The sequence below is a fragment of the Setaria viridis genome, chromosome 2 (genome assembly GCF_005286985.2).
Source record: "Setaria viridis chromosome 2, Setaria_viridis_v4.0, whole genome shotgun sequence".
Lineage (NCBI taxonomy): Eukaryota > Viridiplantae > Streptophyta > Magnoliopsida > Poales > Poaceae > Setaria > Setaria viridis.
Genome location: NC_048264.2, coordinates 7,978,456 through 7,997,271, shown reverse-complemented (window position 1 = coordinate 7,997,271; position 18,816 = coordinate 7,978,456). Strand labels below are relative to the sequence as shown.

The window sequence follows — 18,816 nt, the reverse complement described above, 5'->3', positions numbered from 1 at the left end:
CACGAGATATATCCTAGTCCCAAGTCCCCAACCCCTCTGAAGTTGAGGTGTCCATGTCAAATCATTTAGACACCTGATTCTGCTCATTTATTTGGAAGGGCATTTTGGCCATCTTATATACTCAAACAGATCTTAGTTGCTACGATAATATTACATGATTAAACTAGTGACCCGCATCTAATTATGTAACGGGGGAGCACGTATTTCTTTCTTTTCAAGGTTTGCCAAGTTCTTGAAGCACAAGTTGAACCTGCCGTTCTTCAGGCTGGAGCCGAGCCTGTTCAAGCCCAGCAGTTTCAGCAGCTTCTAGAAACGGTCCCCTCCCTGAAAACTCCCACACGCACCCCTAACCGGTTTTAACCCCCGTTTGAAATTTGAACCCACCCGAATATTCGAGATCCGAACCCAACCAAGGGGGCACCCCCGTCATTCCGCCCTCCCCCGCCTCCCCTCCTCCCGTTCCCAAGCGAATATGCCCCGCACGGCGACCGCCCCGCCACGTGGGCACCCCACGCCCTGAGGCGGAGATTCCTTGCAAGGCACCCCCACCGCGGAATTACCGAAGCGCCCCTGCCCCTGTTGAGCTAAAATGCCTCTTCCCCTTCCTCGCCTCCTCGAGTCTGTCCCCAATTTCCCCTTTGCTTTCTCTTCTTCCCGCTCGCCTCCCGAAATTCGCCGCGCCCGCCGATTTGTTGCTTGCCGGAGCAGATCGGAGCCCTAGCCCTAGCTGAGGCGCGCCCCTGGCCGCCGCGATGGTGCGCTGAGCCGGTGGTGAGAGCGGTGTGTATGGGGTGAGGAGAGGGTGCCGAGGCGTGGGGATGGACCCTACTAGCCTGAAGGTGAAGGAGGAGATGAAGGCGGAAGCGGAGGTGGGGGAGGTGGAGGTGAAGGAGGTGGCGAGGGCTGCTGCTACCGCGGCGGCGCCGAGGTGCCGGGTGGTGCGGATCATCGTGCACGACGAGGACGCCACCGACTCGTCGTCCAGCGAGGACGAGGACGACGACGAGGAGGGCGAGGGGGAGGCGGTGAGCGTGAAGCGCAGCCGCGTCCTGCTCCAGACCGGCGGCGGAGGAGGGGAGGAGGAGGAGGACGCGGTGGAGGGGGTGCGGTTCAGGGGCGTGCGGCGGCGGCCGTGGGGCAAATTCGCGGCGGAGATTCGCGATCCACAGCGCGGCCGCCGCGTCTGGCTCGGCACCTTCGACACCGCCGAGGAGGCTGCGGCCGCGTACGACGCCGCGCGCCTCCGCATCCGCGGGCCCGGCGCCGCCTCCACCAACCCGCCGACCTCCGCCGACAGCGACCCGCTCCGTCCGCCCGCTACTGCGCTTCTTCCGCCTCCGCCCGCGGCTTCCCTGCCCCCTCGCCCCCCTCGTCCCCCTCCGCCCGCTGCGCCCCTGCCCCCTCGCCCGCCGCCGCCACGCCTACCTCTGCGGGAGCAGCAGCCCACGCTGCCGCCGCTACTTCCGCCGAAGAAGCAGTACCTGCCGCCGCCGCCGCCGCCCCTGCTCCCGCCGAAGAAGCGGCTGCCCTCCCCGCCGCTGCCGCCGGAAACAGGGAAGCCGGGGTGGGCGGCCTCCTCGTCCCCGCCGGCGCCGCCGCCGTTCACCCCGCTGCCGGTGTGGGCGCTGCTGTCCGGGAAGCGCAAGAAGCGGTCGGGCTGCGGCGGGCGCGTCCCCGCCCTCCGCACCCCCGCCGCCGAGGAAGCCAGCCGCGCCTGAGACGCCCACCAACCCCCCCCCCCCCCCCCCCCCCCCCCCCCCCCCCCCCCCCCCCCACCGTTCCATTGGGTACCAATCTGAAATCCTTGATGATTCTCGATGATACTAATGTGAAGAATCTCTCTGTAACTTCTCTGATTCATGAACTGATGATGATGCTGTACATACGCTGCTCTGCTGTCTGCTGCTGCTGATGATGTTAGAAAGCGCAGCAGCGTGATGAACTGATCTGTAAAACCTGATGAACCCTTCGATGTGTGATAAATAATATTTGTTGACAATTTTTTTTCGTTCTTTCGATCCGGACAAGGTTGTTTGCCGTGGAGATTGCGAAGATTTGTTGCCAGTGCCACCAACCTTGTTGTGGTTTTTATTGTTGGAGAAATCCTCTCGCAGGGTTTGGTGGCAGGGTTGTTTTGGACTTGGCACTGTACATGTGATCCTGGCGTGTGTGGTCGAGCGGTTAACCTGCGCACGTGCAGGCTTACACTTTCTGTCAGCTCACGCTCCCTGACACCGGTATCCAAAGAATCTACCTCCGCATCTAGAATGTCGTTGCGTGCCAACGCTCGCAGCGAAGAAAGTGAGAACGGAACAGTTACCAGGTGGTAGGCGGACCCGAAAATTTGGACAAAAGTCGTTGCCCCAAAATGAAAGATAATCTTTTTTACCGGTTTGCCCGAAATGAGAGATACTGATCTATGTTTTACCGGTTCGCAAGAGCTAGAAGGAGCCGAAGCCTTGCTCTGAGCACTCTTTAGTTCCTCTCTTTTCAAACTTTCTAAGGGATAGCATCATGACTGATTGGAACGTTGTTTTGGAGCACCCATGTAACTTTTTTTCTATCTCACGAATTTATATGATCATACCATATGAACATAGTAATTCTACAAACTACAAAGGCTTCTCTCTTTTCTTCTTCCTTGTCTTCTTCCTATCCTTTCCTCTTTCCTCTTTCTCTTCATCCTCCTGCTGGTATCTTCTCTCCACGGGTAGGGGGGGCTCATGCGGGTTCGAACCTGGTGACTGTACGGTGGTGGCGGTTGAGCCATAAATATATTATTTGCATGCATGGAGTGGTGGGATAGCTCTTCTCCGCTACCGGCTGCATCACCTCACCCGTCGTCCCGTGGGCACGGTCGGGGACTCGTGACGTTGCCTTATCCATGCCTAGCACGAAACAGGAAATATCAAGAGGCCAACTTGGACGAGTCGGCGTATCCAAAACAAAAAAGAAAAGAAAAGGACGAGTCGGTCGGAAACCACGGGCACGAACGGCGCCTTCGGCAGGTTGCACAGCTTTCTCTGTTTTGTCCTGGCACCAACTGCCGCCAAACCAAAGGGTCCCTATTCCCTACCACGGCGAAGCTAGTAGTCCCCGACACGCCGACGGCCGCCGCTGCTGCCGCCGCCGCCGCCGACAACGGAGAAGGCGTGATGGTAGGCCCGTAGGTCCTTTTTTCCTGTAGGTGCTGCGGATGCTGTCATCACGCATTCCGAGGACGGCACCGGGTTGGGACTACCTCCTGTCCTTCGGTTAACACCTCGTCAGTCGTCACTTCATTTGTAATTGTACCCATGTGTCAGATGACTATCACGGCGATTGAACTTTTCTACTACAGTAATTACTCCCTCCCTCCCTTCTCTTTTGATACTCCGCGATAATCATCTGACATAATAAGTAGATTGCAGAGTAAGTAGATTTCCTTGACATAATATAGTTTGCTATGCTTTAATTTATAAACATATACATGCCAACAACAAACATTTTAGCCAAAGTTGTATTTGGAAAACCATCTCAATGACCAAAACATCATTTACTTTTTATCAAATATACAAGAGAGTAGCGCATCATATCACTAAAGAAGAAAGATCAAATACAAAGGAAGAAAAATTTAAAGAAAGCCCCTGCCATTTTTTGTGGGACTGAAGGGAGCACTGCATGGGCAAGTAAAGATACACACCAACTTATCCTGGTCAAAAGATGCATATCAACTTAACAACCCAAATTTAATTTGTAGAATGACACCTAGTCGTTTGTTTGTTTCAAAATCCACATTACTTGAATGCCCATGGATCCCATTTATACTGTAACCAAATTCGCATACTATGCGAGTACAATGCATTTTGAGTTCACATGGTTCATTCAAAGCTTCCATCATCAAACTATCATAAAGTGGAGTGCACCATGATCTTCGTTTTTTTTTGCAACTCCATAATGTAACAGGGGACTAATACAAGCTAATTAAACAGTCAGGTTTACCTAGTCTCCCCTGAAACCACCTATCCTCAGCATCACAAGCTACTTAGGGTTAAACAGTCAATAACGAATAAAATGAATGTCCATGACCTTACAAGTTACAACAACATGCCTCGATCCACAAAAAGATCAAGACGGTTCAACAACCATGATTTCTCCTTATCCGAAGGAGAAAATGCGCTTGATACCAGACTAACCATCCAGCAAACGCATACCTTTTCTTACACAAGCACCCACGCAGCGCAGGCTCAAGTGCCCCTTGTTGATGATGCACGCCTGCAACAAGAAGGACTGAAGGATGGAGAAGCAGCTTCTCTACTGACTCGGTTTTGCGCGTTTCATGCCACCGTTACTGAAAGGAGAGACGCTTCCAGGATGAGGACTATCTTCTCTCAGAGTTGAGTTTAGCATGGCCAGTTCCCTCAGCTGTTGCCTTTTGTAGAAATCTTGTGACTCGTCCTACATACAAGGAAAATAACTATTTAGTTCTGAATATAAGGAGTATATGGAAATTGGAAGACACTCATAACTATACGGATTTTCTAAATAAGTTATAGGAGTAAAGTATAAGGAAAATACAATATATGCACATTACAATGCATGAGAAGTGGAACCTATTTACAGAAACATTGAGCGAAAAGGCAATAATTGCTCCTAAAGAACAAACAGCAGGTGGCTCACAGCAAAAAAAACTAGCTTATAAAATAATATAAGAACCAAGTAAATCAACGACATCAGATTTTAGCATGCCATTTCTTCTTGGGCTCTCTCAAGCGAATAGCCATGTGTTCTCTACTGAACCTATTAATACCCCACAAGCCAAACATAATTAAGTGGTATTTGACATGTTCTCTGTACCTTTGACACCATAATATCCTTAGGCAGATACATGCATTTAAGCAACGTATGTCCAATCCAAATATACACAACCATATTGTCACACCCTGAAATTTTTGGATTTCAGGATGTGATTAAAAAGAATAATTAAACAATGATTTTCTCATAATTTTAAAATTTTTCCAACATTTATTTCCTTGACAGGAAATGTAGTATAGGAAGAACAATGGGTTGTTTTTCTAAATTAAATAGTGTTGTTCTGTGTGTGTTGTATTCATGCCGATGCATCTTGGTGTTTCTTGAGTGCAAAAGGTTTTAATATGCATTTAGACGATGTCCAGACCCTTCTGATTTTCCAGCTCTTTCTAGGAGTTGTTCTCATTTTTCCTAGAGCTAAATCTATTTATTATAAGGCTCTAGAATCTTTTTCACAAGCTCAAAATAGTTCATTTGAACTCCTCATGCCCCAAACTATCTCCGAGATTTTTCCTGGATTTTTTAGGATTTTCCTGATTTTTTTGTGCTCTAAAAACATTATCTAGAATATTCTGGATTAGTTTTCGCACTGAAAATTATATTTGGAAAATAAAACAAAACCCTAAATCCTTGTCAGGCTAGATCCAACCAAACCAAACCCAACCCGCTATCCTACCCAAACCCATACCAATCCTCCTCTCTCCCTGCAGGTAGACCCCCTGCCCTTTGGGCCGAGCCTGCGAGCCCAGCCCAGCCAGCTCGGCCTAGCCGAGGCCCATCTGGGCCAACAGCCTCAGCTCCTACGACCGCTGGGCAGCATACCGCCGCCGGCCTTGGCGTGCGCACCAAGCCGTGGGGCCTGCTCCGTGCTCCTATAAAACACACCGCCTGACCCTGCACGCCCCTGCTGCCTTGCCTTGCACCCTCACCTTTGTGCCACGCTCCCGCCGTCGAGCGAGCCGCCTGGAAGTAGAGCGCCGTCAGCCTTGTTCGCCCGATTCACCGCCAGGGACGCCCGCCGGAGCAAGCCAGCACCCCTAGGGGCTCGACGATGTCGAGGCGCAGCTGCGCCACTAGTCCTCATTGCCAATGCCCTATCGAAGCACCGCGCACACATGAAGACCCGAGCCGCCGCCGAGCTTCTTCGCCATCCGCCGTCAGAATTTCTCGGCCGCTGAACCACCTCCCCGTCACCGGTGAGCATCCCTGTGAGTCAACCGTGACCTCCCGTACCTCCTGCGCCTCTTCATCCCTACCCTACCCCGTCGGACCACCGTCGATTTGAATCAGCCAGAGGCCATCCGCCATGGCTATCAACTCTTTGAGCTTTTTGCAGATAGCCCCTCGAGCTAATATACAATTTTAGGTCGAATCTCTTGTATCTTGCCAATTTTATAGAAAGCACCCGGAAAGTTTAGTTTCCTTTAAGCCAATCCAATATGAGCACTTTAACAGATCTAACCCTATGCTTTGACCTAATGGCGAGCACTATTCCATGTGTCTTGTCTATCTTCCTTGTCAGCCCTCCAGATCTACGGTTAATCACATCTAGATCCCTTAAACCTTGTTTAACCTATCCCTTCTTCGTTTCAGCACCGTTTATATCCGTCCAAGTTGCGTTAGGTTCATGATAACATAAATTACATGTTAGTGGTGATGTTTTCCATCATGCATGTTTTGAAAATGAATTCAAATTTAATTTGATTAATACCTGATAAACATGTCTTCTTTAAATAAAAGCTACTTAGCGTTATACCTCGCTTTCATAATTAAATGTTAATTTGATTAATGCTTGCATCATATGCTTTTCTAAATAAAAGCTAATATATATATATATATATATCGATTTTTCATAAACTAATATTAATTTGATTAATGCTCAGTATCGAATCAACTTTTCTAAATAAAAGTTGACTAGGCTTTTACATCCGTTTTTTTTATAAATAAATTAACTTGATTAATACCAACGTGAATATGTTTTCAATAACAATTTAATCCACTAGAATCATAAAGTATACGCTTAGATGTTTCACATAGTTTAGCCTTTTCTAAAGTTAAATATTTAAATGATATAATTTATACCCCAATATTTAGAATTAAATATGGTTAAGTTATAACTTGGTTTTTCTTAATGATTGATAAAATGACTAATGCCAATATGAATATGTTTTCTAAATAAGTTTTGTTTAGCCCAACACAACATGTATTAAATCGATTAGCTGTTTTCACTTTTCTAAAGTTAAGTGTGTAATTGGTATAATTTATATATGAACATTTATGAATAAAACTTGATTAGGATTTACCTCGATCTTTGCAAATAAAGTATAACTTGCATTAATTCCAACTTAGTTAATTCCAACTTAGGGTATTTTCTTTCCGAAATATCCTTTACATATATTTTGCTAATTAAAATAAACCTAGCTTATAGTCTTTTGTGCTCTCATAAATGCGAATAGTTTGATAGCTGTTCTTTGTCAGCGTTAGCTCAGTCTCTTTTGTAAATCAAGTCTTCTGTAAAGCTTTAGATCTTCCCAGCCCCAGCTCGGACCCTGTTTCTTTTATAAATCTAACCAGGCCTTTCCTTTTCAAGCATAGTTTGTGCGTTTTAGTGAGCCAAATAGTTTATCTTAGAGTTTCTATTCTGCTTAGTAGTCTTATAATGTTTGTTTCCTATTCCTCTAAGAATCATGTTTGTAGGATCCAATTCATAGCTGTCTTATCTCAGTTGTCTCTTTGTGAGCCACCTTTGTTCTTTTAGTTCTTTGTGCCCAAACCTTTCGCAGCCATCTCTTTAGAGCCAATCTTGTTATTAGTTCGTTTCTCTACCGACTAGTTCAGTTTAGCTTTTGCTAGTTTGTTGTCCCTGCAACTTAGTTGATCTCTTTGTAGACTAGCCTTTCCTAAACCATAGTTTACGCTTTCCTTCTACGCTCTAGAGTAGTCTGTTTTTGTTGTTCTTATTCGTTTAACCTTACCTTATGCGTTAGCAGTGTGTATTACTTGTTGCTTGTTTTTAACATCAAAATTAAATGTGAACTTGACTAATTCTTATTCAATTAGTTTTCTAAATAAAAGTTGGTTAGGTTCTATCCCGTTTTTCATAAATTAAGGTTTAATTGATTAATTTCTATTTATAACTAGCTTTTCTAAATAAAAGTTATCTAGTGTTATACATCGGTTTTCATGAATAAAGTTTATATGCTTAATGATATTATAAATGCTTTTTCAATATTAATATGTTTAGTTGAACACGAAATAAAAAGTTGTTTGATTATGTCTTTTACATATGCTCTGTGTTTCTAAAGTTAATTGTTAAATTGGCATAACTTCTACTTGAATATTTATAAATAAAATCTGATCAAGTTTATCACGTTGTCAACGTTCAACCTTATTTTCTGATAATTCCAAATAGGGTATTTCTCTAAAATAACCTATGTGCATGATTTTATTTAATTAAAATGGATCAAGCATATAGTCTTTTTATTTCTTTTATAAATCAAACCTCTCGATAGTTTTGCCTTGTCAACCATAGTTCCGTTCCCAGCGTTTCTTGCGTTCGAGTGACCATAGAATCGAGCCCTACCCTTTTCTACGCTCTTTTAAAGCCTTTCTTAATTGGTGTATTGTTCTTAGTTATACTTGTTTGTTTGCTTTGTATGGTTGTGCCCAATGATTGCTTCGAGTAGAAGGATTGATGTTCGAAAGGTTTGAAGATTAAGAGCTTCAAGAAAGCATGAGCTGAAGAGCAGTAAGAGTAACTTTTCTTTGGAGAAAGGCAAGTGTCTCTAACCATCCTTCTATCTATGCTTATTTTACAAGAATACCATGTATTAATTGGAACATGGAACGACCACCCAAGAAAATAGTGCAACCACGAGAACTACATGGCTCTGGTCTTGGCTAATTAATTAGAGACTCTATTTTGGGGTAATCTTACCGAAAAGGCAAGAGGGGGGACTGAGTCGTTGTATAGCCATGTCCTCTTGGGAAGTGGGCTTTGTTAAGACACTATGCCCATTAGGGAGGTTTACGCACGCCAGACACTAAAACCTTAGCGGGTTACCACTTATTAGGGAATTTTTTTAAAGGCCTCGTAGCGTCCCTATGCGGTCACACCTCGGTAGTGTGATAAGTGCCTACTTTCGCATTGCATGGTTGGGTCCAAAGTTCTTCTGAACTTACGCGGCTTGTGGTAAAAGTGTATAACCTCTACAGAGTGTAAAACTGATATATCAGCCGTGCTCACGATCAAGAGCGCCTGGACCTTCACATGATTAATAAACTTGAAGATGGACTTAAATCGTTATTCTGATTATTTCTTGTGGCCTTGCTAAGTACCAACCATAAGTGTACTCACCCTTGCTAACCGCCGCTCAGAAGAAGGGGTTGCTATGAAGTTTGCTGAAGATGATGCTGAGTTCTAGGCGTACGCGAACCCCAGTCGATTGCCTGTGAAGTTTGGAGCCTTCGTTTCCAGGATTAAGCTGTATATCTCTGATAGACTCGTAAGTCATTATTTATATTCCTTTACGTGATATTGTTACTGTTATTCACTGATGATGTCATTATATGTATGAAACTTGATTCTAGCACAGATATAGGTAGCACTTGGTTTTGTTTTAAAACCGGGTGTGACACATATAGATATATCCCAAAATGTGACTTATCTTTACTTCAGGAATATTATGATTTAATTGCAGTTGAAATTTTTTCCGAAAAAAAGTGTGAATGTTTTGTATTTTGAGAAAATTTCCACTGAATGGATGCACTACAACGCCTTCAAGTTTTGGGATATACATTTCTTTTCATTGTAGACTTTTTTTTTGAAGAAAACATTGTATTGCAAAGATACATAAAACAGAACAATGTAGGGTTTGTTTTAGCTGCAATTAGTCACTGGATACAAAGTGATGCAAAGTTTGACACTAGCCTTTAACAGCAATTTACCAACTAAATGAAGTTTTACAAGTACTGGAAGTGATAAATATCCAAATTTCAAAATAAAGTAATGCATAGATCATGTGTTCTTGCACGGCATTTGCCAATTCAAATAAGAGTACCCCTACAAACTCCTAGCTTTGGCAGATGAGGACCAATAAATGCAGAATTTTATTATACATTAGAATAACTTACCACTGGCTTTAGCAGTTCTTCCATGACTTCTTGTGCCTGTCTGAGTCTTGTATCAATGATATTCGCTGGTAACTCAGCCTCGATTAATATATGCAGTGGCTCATTTAGATGTTCATAGCCAGGTTTTCCTTTAAGCTTCTCTTCCTAAAGCAATAAAAGCACATATGTGTAACTGTGTATTCTTGGGGAACTAAGAAGAAGAGAGAAAATGGAAGCAGTAGGACCATATGAGTTCTAAATATGCACTAACAAAGATTAAATGATTAGAATGAGAAATACAACTTCTTGATTATCACAATAATGGTGTAATGACAATAATAAGTTAAGGAGGTAAGACTGCCTTCCCAAAGATTACCACATAGCCACTGCAAGCAGAAAAACACAGAAATCTGAAAAAGACTAATATATGATATCCAGATATATGTAACAACATTCATCACTGAATATCATGAGTTCATACCAACACATTTGACCAATTCTAGTGTGTTTGGGTCTCTATATGACTCGTTCTTCTCCTATTAATACAATGATACGCAGCTCTCCTGCGTGTTCGAGAAAAAAAAACATTTGACCAAAAGACATAACTAGATGCTACCATTTTTACAAGGTACCGAATGTCTAAGTCATGGGATAGTGAGGGAAAATAACAGAAAATGGATGTTATTCTTCCAAGTCTTCATCAACAGAGGGCTCTAATAGGGTTACTGGATATTCATAATACAGATGCATCTAGGATTGAACACCCAAGATGTACAGAGTTAGTTTGAGAAAAGGATGTACAGAGTTGGACAATATGTTATGATCTGTAACAAAAACATATGGACTTTCTAGAGCAAAAGCAAACAATTAGTCCAGTAGAAAGGGACCCCACATGTTAGGAACTGTTTCTGGCAATTCTGTGAGCATAATTTCCTACAGAGCTACAGGTAAATATTAGCATTAAAATTAAAAAAAACATGACACAATAATTCAGCATGCTAATACAAAGGAAGATTTCAAACTCTTCTTTGGACAACCCTTTTTCTTCCTCAATTCTAATTGTCATATTCCATCCAATTCAATGAACAAAAGGCAAACAGCAAAGCCCAGGAAAAAGAAATCTAAAGAATGCTCGATTTCACAGTAGGCTGTGGCAAGAAAGGGAGAGTCCGTTGAAGTTCTATGTTAAAAATTATAGCACACCTTGGTTTGACTTAATGCCATAAATAAAAAATGGCAAAACTAATGATGCTTCAACGGCACTACAGAAAAAAAGGCTGCAAAATTGTGATGGCAGATGAAGAATAGGATATTACTTAGTGGAAAATAAAATAATTCCCCACACAAATCATTCCTTAAGGTACGCCCTTAGTCATCATAGTGCTGATCTTTCACAGAGTCCTCCTATGGGAACATTTGGATCTTGAGCAGGACATTCTGTCACTCGGTCCCAAGCCATCTATGAGCAAGGCAGCATGCATAGGTGATCTGCCTTGAACAGCACCTATGGGTTAATCCAAAAAAAAAAAGTTGTGCCTGTCCTTATATGTTGTAGTTTTGCTGGTCAAGTCAGGCGAGAATTTGAAGATCATGATACCAAAATTAGATCCATTGCAGTGATAGCAAAGGTCAGAGGCAAGACTAGTTGAATAACATTAGGGTTACAAGTCAGGAAATAAAACTTAAGTGTTGCATGTAGTTCACAGAGTTCCATGACGCGACATTACATTAGATATGACAAATAAGCTCCATGACCCAACAGGCTATAAAACCTTTCTAAACTTAAGATATTATAAATTAAACAAGCACATAAGTGGGATGCGATTAACAAATATAACATTTTGGATACCTTCTCTGTATCTTTGATGGAACCCTTCCCTCTAATAAAAACACGGCAGCCAGTTGAAGCTTCCACCCGCTTTAGAGAATTACCTCTAGGACCTAGAATGCGCCCCACAAAATTGAACTGGAGAAATTTGAAACCGGAACATATTAGAACTAGAACATCATTCAGTACTAACTACATAGGTTGTGGGAGGCAATACATTAGGGTAGGAATCAACGGGAACTTCCAAGCGTATAATCTTCTTCACAATATAGGAGCCAGGACTTGGTGGTGCTCCTTGCCAGTCCATACTTGTTCCAGGAGGAGGAAAGCCCAATCTCTGTTATATTAAAAAAACTAATCACTGATTCTGAAATAGAGTTGCAAATCCAAAAAATATCACATAAAAAAGATGGTTATTGAAGAAATCTTGTCAAAAGAGGAACTTTATTAAAGTGATCAACATATTATGCCTACCTCTTGGGGCATCCCATTCCAAGGACCAAATCCATTGCCATGCAGATTAGGGCGGACAATTGGCGAAGACATAGGACTGGGACTTCTAAACCGACGCCTGTCAAAATCGCTGAATCCATGGTCGTGAACCATGCTTGATACCCGCATGATTTCTAAGTAACACAAATGATGAAAGAAAAAGAATCAGCCAACCTACTAGTCAGAATGGGGAAGGGTTCAAGAATTTGCTACAAAATGTTAATGCTTGCTGTAATCAAATCAATTGCAGTATGTAGCAAAAGAGTGGAAGCGGAAAAATATGTGACATACGATCGAGAGTGTCATATATACTTCTGTGGTCAACTAAATTGCATACTTCCGTCTGGTCGGTGCCTTCAACTTTCCTTTTTGATAGATAGTGTGATGGGTTTTGTCAAAAATCCATATATGCACCAGGCAGAGGAAAATCCTAATCTAAAATAAGATAAAATATTCATTCTTTTAATACTGAAGATGAAAGGAGAAAAACCCTTTTCAGAAGTAGCACCGCATGACTTTAACAGCTCAATCATTTTGAGGGGAGCCCAAAGGTTCAGTTTCTGCAAGAGGTGTCTAGTCTTTATATCTAAATCCAGCTATCTTACAGTATACTAAAGTTCTCTCTACACAATTTTTAATTATCATTCTAAAAAGGCCAGTTTGGCCCTATAAAAGGTCATATTAAAGGAAAAGATCACTTCCCGTTTTGAAAATTGAAAAAAGGGCAACTGTAAAGGTTAAAGTGGCTACAAGGGATATGTGGTTAATAAGAAAAGGACTTTGCTACACATACGATCAGGTCACCAGGATGTATGGCCTGTGCTTGCGGCCAACGGACCAAGTCACAGCCCACTGCTCAGTGCAGAAAAGGTAACAGTGCCTGTGCTGGTTGTACGGGGTCGTGCAATCCAGCCGTATGCACAGTCCATTTACTTAGGTAAAACTGTAGGCCATGCTTGAAAAACATTAGAGGAGATAAATCCTCATGCATGATAAAAATATGTATTCAACATTTATGGATAATTACGGAAAGCTCCAGCCTTCGTGCATAGAGAGAAGATGCACTAGGTGATCCACAAGCACCACACAGAAAGATAAAAGAAACATCTCAAATACTAGCTAATGATTTTCCCAAATGAAAACAAATTATTTTTGTTAAACAAGATGATCAAAATCCAATGCATTGCAAAGTAGTATGACATACAACCAACCTAATAACTCTGCACAATGCAAGCGATGAAGATGCAATCAACAATGGATGTCATCCCCAAAATGAACCTTCCCCAATTATTGGGCTGACCGCTGTTTTCAGCTACAGATGCTCTATCAACCAGTATCAAGTAACAAACTACAAAAGTTGCTATAGCAAGACCATAAAAAAAGTCACTGCATCACTCAAAGGCCAATTCATTGGCAATCCCCAATCGGGTATTCGGGTCAATAAGACTAATAAGGTTCTTGTATGCCGGCTACGAAAAAAATCAATGGCGGCTTGCCAACTCTATCCCATCACCACACATACTATCTCCCCCAACACATCAGCTGCCGGAAAAGATCAGCAGCCATCCGAGCATTGGAGCCAAGCGATTCCCCAATCTCGATTGCAGACGAACCCTCTCCGATAGTCTGACACTCATCCGCAAAAAGATTTCTCACCAATCCGCAAGCAACAGTAAGCGAGGGATCAAAAAGATCTCACCTTGGTTGAGCAGCCGGCTGCATATCGGCAGCACCTGCATGAAGGGCCCCAGCTTCTGATGCTCGGCGAGAAGCTCGGCCAAGTACTGGCTGCGAAGAAGCGAAGCAAGAATCGCGCCACCAATCAATCGCAAGGGTAAGTGGGGGAAAAGAAGCAGCTGGAGTTGCAATCTTCGGATCAAGAATCAGTGGAGAGAAATCGGGTCAGAAATTAGCAGTACCTGTCAGCATCGGGGTTGCTCCTAATCTGGGGGGAGAGGGTTCTTGCAGGGGAGAAGCCCTGGCTGTAGAGGCCTGACATGGTGGCGGCCGGGAGGAGAGTGCTGGGGGAGAGAGGTTTTTTTGCCTTCCAGAGGAAGGAGGGTGATGATAGAGAGAGGAGGGAGGGTCCCAGTCCAGAAGAGGAAAACAAATAAGAAAGGGGATGATGGTGTGAGGTGGTAGAAAGGTCTTGCTGCTTTTGGTTGTAGCCTGCAGGTGTTGCTGCATAAAGTGAAGCTGCTCAGATGTAAAAACAAGAGAGGTTGCTCAAGTAGGAAAAGGCCAGCCCTGCCCGGGAATACTGCCTTGCTCAGTTGCTTGCTCCTATGTGCTCCCTCAGCCGGGGTTTTCTCTCTCAGTGAAGTAATCGTGTAGACATCTACTAACAATTATACTTCTTTAACACCATCATACATAGATTATTATCAATAATATTATTTTATTTCTAAACAATTGAGTAATAATATTGTCACTGATCCATGATTATCTGCCAGATTATCGTGAACCCTAGATTAATAACATACTTATTATATCACTACATCATAATTTCCTTGGCTGTTCTTAGGACGTATTTGATTTTGACACGGCGTCACCTTGCTAACCATAGGCACGCCCACACGTGGACGGTCGATTCCTATGCCCCTAATGTGCCAACCCATGGGAGGGGGAAATGAACCGCGCGCAATACCAATGCGGACACACATAGTTTGGCATGCCACCACACTGCCAGTAAAACCAAGTGGCAGCCAAATCAGTGCGGCCGCATCCGCATTTGGCAGGGTACCTTTTGCAAGCAAACCAAACGTGCCTTTAACCTTTCTATCATGCTCTCTTGCATCTATGAACTAACCTTGCTCACGGCACACTATATGATCTTTGTATCTTAGGGTGCGTTTGGTTGGGAGACAATGTAGAACGGGACGATCCCGTCCCAGTTTTTCGGGATGGGATGATCCCATTTCTTGTTTGGTTGAATGGGATGGGGTCGTCCTAATTTTTTGTTTGGTTGGAGAGATTGCGACAGACGGGATGAGCACCGTTTTCTTCTTCCGTTAGACACCGTTTGTGGGGCCCACTCGTCATACTAACAACGTCTTCTTCTTCCTCCCTATCTTCTCCTTATCTTCTCCCACCGGCCTTATCTTCTCCCGCCGGCCTCCTCCGGTCCTCTCCCGCAGCTCGGGACCTCGCCCCCGCCGACGTCGGGCCCCGACCGCGCCGCCCAGGGCGCTCGCCCCCACCGGCCGAGGGCCCCAGCCGCCCCAGAGCCGCCGCCGCCGCCGCCCCTGCTCCACCCCGCCTCCCCTGCTCCATGCCCGCCGACGTCGCGCCCCGGCCGCGTCCGCCCGCGCCGGCCGCGCTCGCCCGCGCCGGCCGCGCCCGCCCGCGCCGGCCGCGGCGGAGCGTCCGCCCGCGCCGGAGCTCCCGCCCGCGCCGGGCGCGCCCGCCCGCGCCGGCCGCGGCGGAGCTCCCGGCCGCGCCCGCCCGCGCCGGCGGCGGCGGCGGAGCTCCCGGCCGCGCCCGCCCGCGCCGGCCGCGCCGGAGCTCCCGCCCGCGCCGGCTGCGCTCGCCCGGAGCTCACCCGCGCAAACGGCGCGTGACGGGGGCGAAGTGGGATGCCCCCGTCCGCTCGTTTTGGTGGGATGGGGGCATCCCGCATCTGGAGGGTATATTCCCTCATAGGGATGTCCCCATCCCACCTGTCTCCAAACCAAACACGGGACGAAGTGGGATCGTCCCGTCCCGTCCCACTTCGTCCCTCGAACCAAACGCACCCTTAGGTTTTTATGAATGAAGAGAAAGAAGCAAGTTTATTTATACTCTTTGAATTGTGTGAGACTTGTAGCAAGGATTTTTCATCACCACAAACAAGTAGTGGTTCTTATTCGGTATGTAGCAATACCATTTTTCCACTAGACTTACTGGAATGAAATAATGGATTCTTATGAAAAGAATTAAATAAAAAATACAAAACTAGGCTACTTAACACCTGCTCGCCAAAGGCCCAAGGGCAGTCTGAGCTTCAGGCCGGCCCTTAAGCTAGAAAAGAGGCGCTACTTTGGCCCATGTAGTCCCTATGTGCCCATCTCAGCCCACGTACGAGTACGACTACCACGCGGACACAAAGACAACAAATCCAGGGACAAAACAAAAGAGAAAGAAAAAGGGAAAGATTTCAGATCTGAGACTGGATCCTAAGCTCAGAGTAACTAAACTTGATACTCTTTGCCAAAGGCACGTTGACCTGGAGGTGTTGGAGAATTACCGAAAATAAAATTTCTGACGAAAATTAAGTTGCCAAATGCCCAAATGCGAGTTCACCAGGATGGCAGGCTTGTCATTGGAAATACAGACGGTGAAGTCCAGGGAGCAAATTAAAAACGAGAAAGCTTAGCTAACAAATATTGTGGGTCTCATGTATTTCGAAGCTGAAGCATGCTCCTCAATTTGACGCAGCCAAAATGGGGATGTGGAGAATCATCGAACATTCGAACTGAAACACACTACACATGTGTCGTGCCAGTCGTGGCACCTGTATAAGCACATCTATTTGCCTCCTGAAACTGCGACACATGATGATGTACCATAGAAACAATGAGGAAGAACGCCCATGTCCAAAAGTTAGCGTCATGTGCTCGCTTTTTAATATCTTCTTCCTCATCGCTTAGAGCCTCTCAATCTTCATCATTATCATATCCAAATACTATGAATCCTTCTAAAGTATCCGGATCTCTCACCTCTATGGAGAAGTCACCTTCTGCATCCCACTCTTCTTCCTTTTCTTCAACGCTATTTGATGGAGTTTCACCTTCTGTCAAGTCTTCCACGAAGTAAGTTCCATCATCTTCAATTGTGGCTGCTGCCACACCATCCCACTCTTCTTCGCTTAGCCACCCACTCAGGATAACTTTTTTTGGTTGTAGCCACGTTTCCTTCTGAGTACCTTCGTAGACTCCAGTAGTCCCATGCACGATGCCCTTTCTTGCCACAGTTGCCACAGTTGAAGCACTCACCTCTTCTTCTCCTCTCGTTCTTGACCAACTCTTCATCATCTTCGTCATTGCTCTCTTGTTGAGTATGGCGGAACCGTCCGAGTTAAATTGGCTTAAGTGTGCCTAATCGCTGTCGGAATAGCAATTATACGAAACACACTTAAAACAGTAAGTCCGGTAGTCCGTTGAGTGTCCATAGGACACCTCAAAACATCCACAACGTGTTTCATAGCCATACATTAGGATCGCTTCCACGAAGGGAAAGCATCTATAAATATTACATTTTTACATACATACAGAAGGTACGAATTATTACAAACTGTAGATTGAAATAAACTTAACAGTGCCATAATAGACCATTGCTAGGAGTTTTAAACATAAAACTAGTCTAAGAAAACGTAATTATACAACTAGGTTTTATTCTAGGGTATTATGAGACTTTTAGATACCCTAGTTCTTCGGAACTTCTTCTTTGGTTGTCCCCTGCTGTGCTTCTGAAAACAACAACAAGGGATCCCTTGAGTACGAGGGTATTCAACAAGACTGACCCGACAAACCAATATAGGAAGGTTAATAAAAAAATATTGTATGATAGCTTTATGGTGTACTGGCTGATTCACATTTTACGAAAAAGCTTACTATTAGTGGGACCTTACTTTTATCATTTTATTTCATATTAGTTCTTGCCTAACCGTTTTAGGTGAATTAAAACATTTTTAAGCAAACAAATGAAACTAAGTCATACAACATATTAATTCCAGGAAAAACATTATATTCAACTTGATTATTCTACAATGCTTAAGCGATGATCAAGTGCATTCATAACCGAGAATTGCGGCGATCCGGACTGATTTACATCCTGTAGGAGATACCTCATCACCAGCTATGCACAATAGATCATGTTGTGTATAATGATTTAAATATGAAAATAGGAATTAAATCTATTTTCTAAAAATTAAAACTAACATTATCCCGAACCCCCTCTCTTTGGACTTTTCTTACTCACCCACAGCCTACCCCCACACGCTGACACGGGGCCCCCCGGGTAAACAGACCCAAGCCCGGTCTTGACTGAGGACCAGCCGGTGGGTAATCGCAGCGGCTCGTCGCTGGCGAGGTCTCCGACAATGGGGACCGCACCACTAAACTTGCCTAGACCATGGGCACCTACTGGTGGTGTTCTTGGGGTGGATTGGGTGGACGACGACGGCGATAGGCAGACGACGGTGCGGGCGGCGCTAGGCGAACGGCAGCGCAAAGCTTGCTGGCGGCAGCCTTAAGGCAACAAGCGGCACCGGCAGCTCTACTACGGCCCTATCAACATAGCACGCCCTCGAACCGAAGCACCCCGCGGCGGGAGCAGAAGGCTCCACGGCGGCGGCCATAGCCAAAGCTTGGCGCATGGCAGCGTGAGTGTTCCGGCCAAGCCGGTGGAACTCCAAGCCAACAAGCACAACTTAACCCATCTAGAGCTCATACATGACCTACCCAAACCCCCGGAACACGACCATAGCTTCTGTACCAAGCTCTCCACGGCAGCGCTCTTACCAGACCCGAGCGGCGGCCGGCACTGAGGAAGAAGACGACGGGGGTGGTGACTGTGGGAACTAGAGCTAGACAACGGCTGACGGGACTAGCTCA

At 45.0% G+C, this 18,816-nt stretch overlaps 2 protein-coding genes across 4 annotated transcripts; one reads left to right on the top strand and one right to left on the bottom strand.

The window, feature by feature from the left end:
* The first annotated feature begins 536 nt into the window (after positions 1 to 536).
* Positions 537 to 1,733, top strand: LOC117843263 (uncharacterized). Its single transcript, XM_034723835.2, has one exon. The coding sequence runs from the start codon at positions 819 to 821 to the stop codon at positions 1,716 to 1,718; it is 900 nt and encodes a 299-aa protein (XP_034579726.2). The 5' UTR covers positions 537 to 818; the 3' UTR covers positions 1,719 to 1,733.
* A 2,043-nt stretch (positions 1,734 to 3,776) lies between these two features.
* On the bottom strand, positions 3,777 to 14,379 carry LOC117843260 (KH domain-containing protein SPIN1). 3 transcript variants are annotated; one of them, XM_072292077.1, is made up of 8 exons: positions 14,143 to 14,379; positions 13,923 to 14,011; positions 12,206 to 12,357; positions 11,949 to 12,068; positions 11,753 to 11,869; positions 9,925 to 10,068; positions 9,149 to 9,275; positions 4,297 to 4,437 (listed from the first exon to the last, which is right to left on the bottom strand). In XM_072292077.1, the coding sequence occupies exons 1-7, from the start codon at positions 14,220 to 14,222 to the stop codon at positions 9,165 to 9,167; spliced, it is 813 nt and encodes a 270-aa protein (XP_072148178.1). In that variant the 5' UTR covers positions 14,223 to 14,379; the 3' UTR covers positions 4,297 to 4,437; positions 9,149 to 9,164. The 3 variants fall into 3 exon arrangements, with proteins under 3 accessions (XP_034579723.1, XP_072148178.1, XP_072148179.1); XM_034723832.2 differs by lacking the exon at positions 9,149 to 9,275 and having other exon boundaries at positions 3,777 to 4,437; positions 14,143 to 14,360; XM_072292078.1 differs by lacking the exon at positions 4,297 to 4,437 and having other exon boundaries at positions 9,148 to 9,285; positions 14,143 to 14,373.
* Between the last annotated feature and the right edge of the window lie 4,437 nt (positions 14,380 to 18,816).

What these genes read in the sequence shown, in the direction of transcription:
- LOC117843263 (XM_034723835.2), top strand. Translation starts at nt 819, where the DNA reads ATGGACCCTACTAGCCTGAAGGTGAAGGAGGAGATGAAGGCGGAAGCG.
- LOC117843260 (XM_034723832.2), bottom strand. Translation starts at nt 14,222, where the DNA reads ATGTCAGGCCTCTACAGCCAGGGCTTCTCCCCTGCAAGAACCCTCTCC. An exon ending in CAGCCGGCTGCTCAACCAAG is followed by an intron (nt 12,358 to 13,922) that starts GTGAGATCTTTT and finishes TGTGTTACTTAG; the next exon opens with AAATCATGCGGGTATCAAGC. An exon ending in CCATCAAAGATACAGAGAAG is followed by an intron (nt 10,069 to 11,752) that starts GTATCCAAAATG and finishes TTATTGCTTTAG; the next exon opens with GAAGAGAAGCTTAAAGGAAA.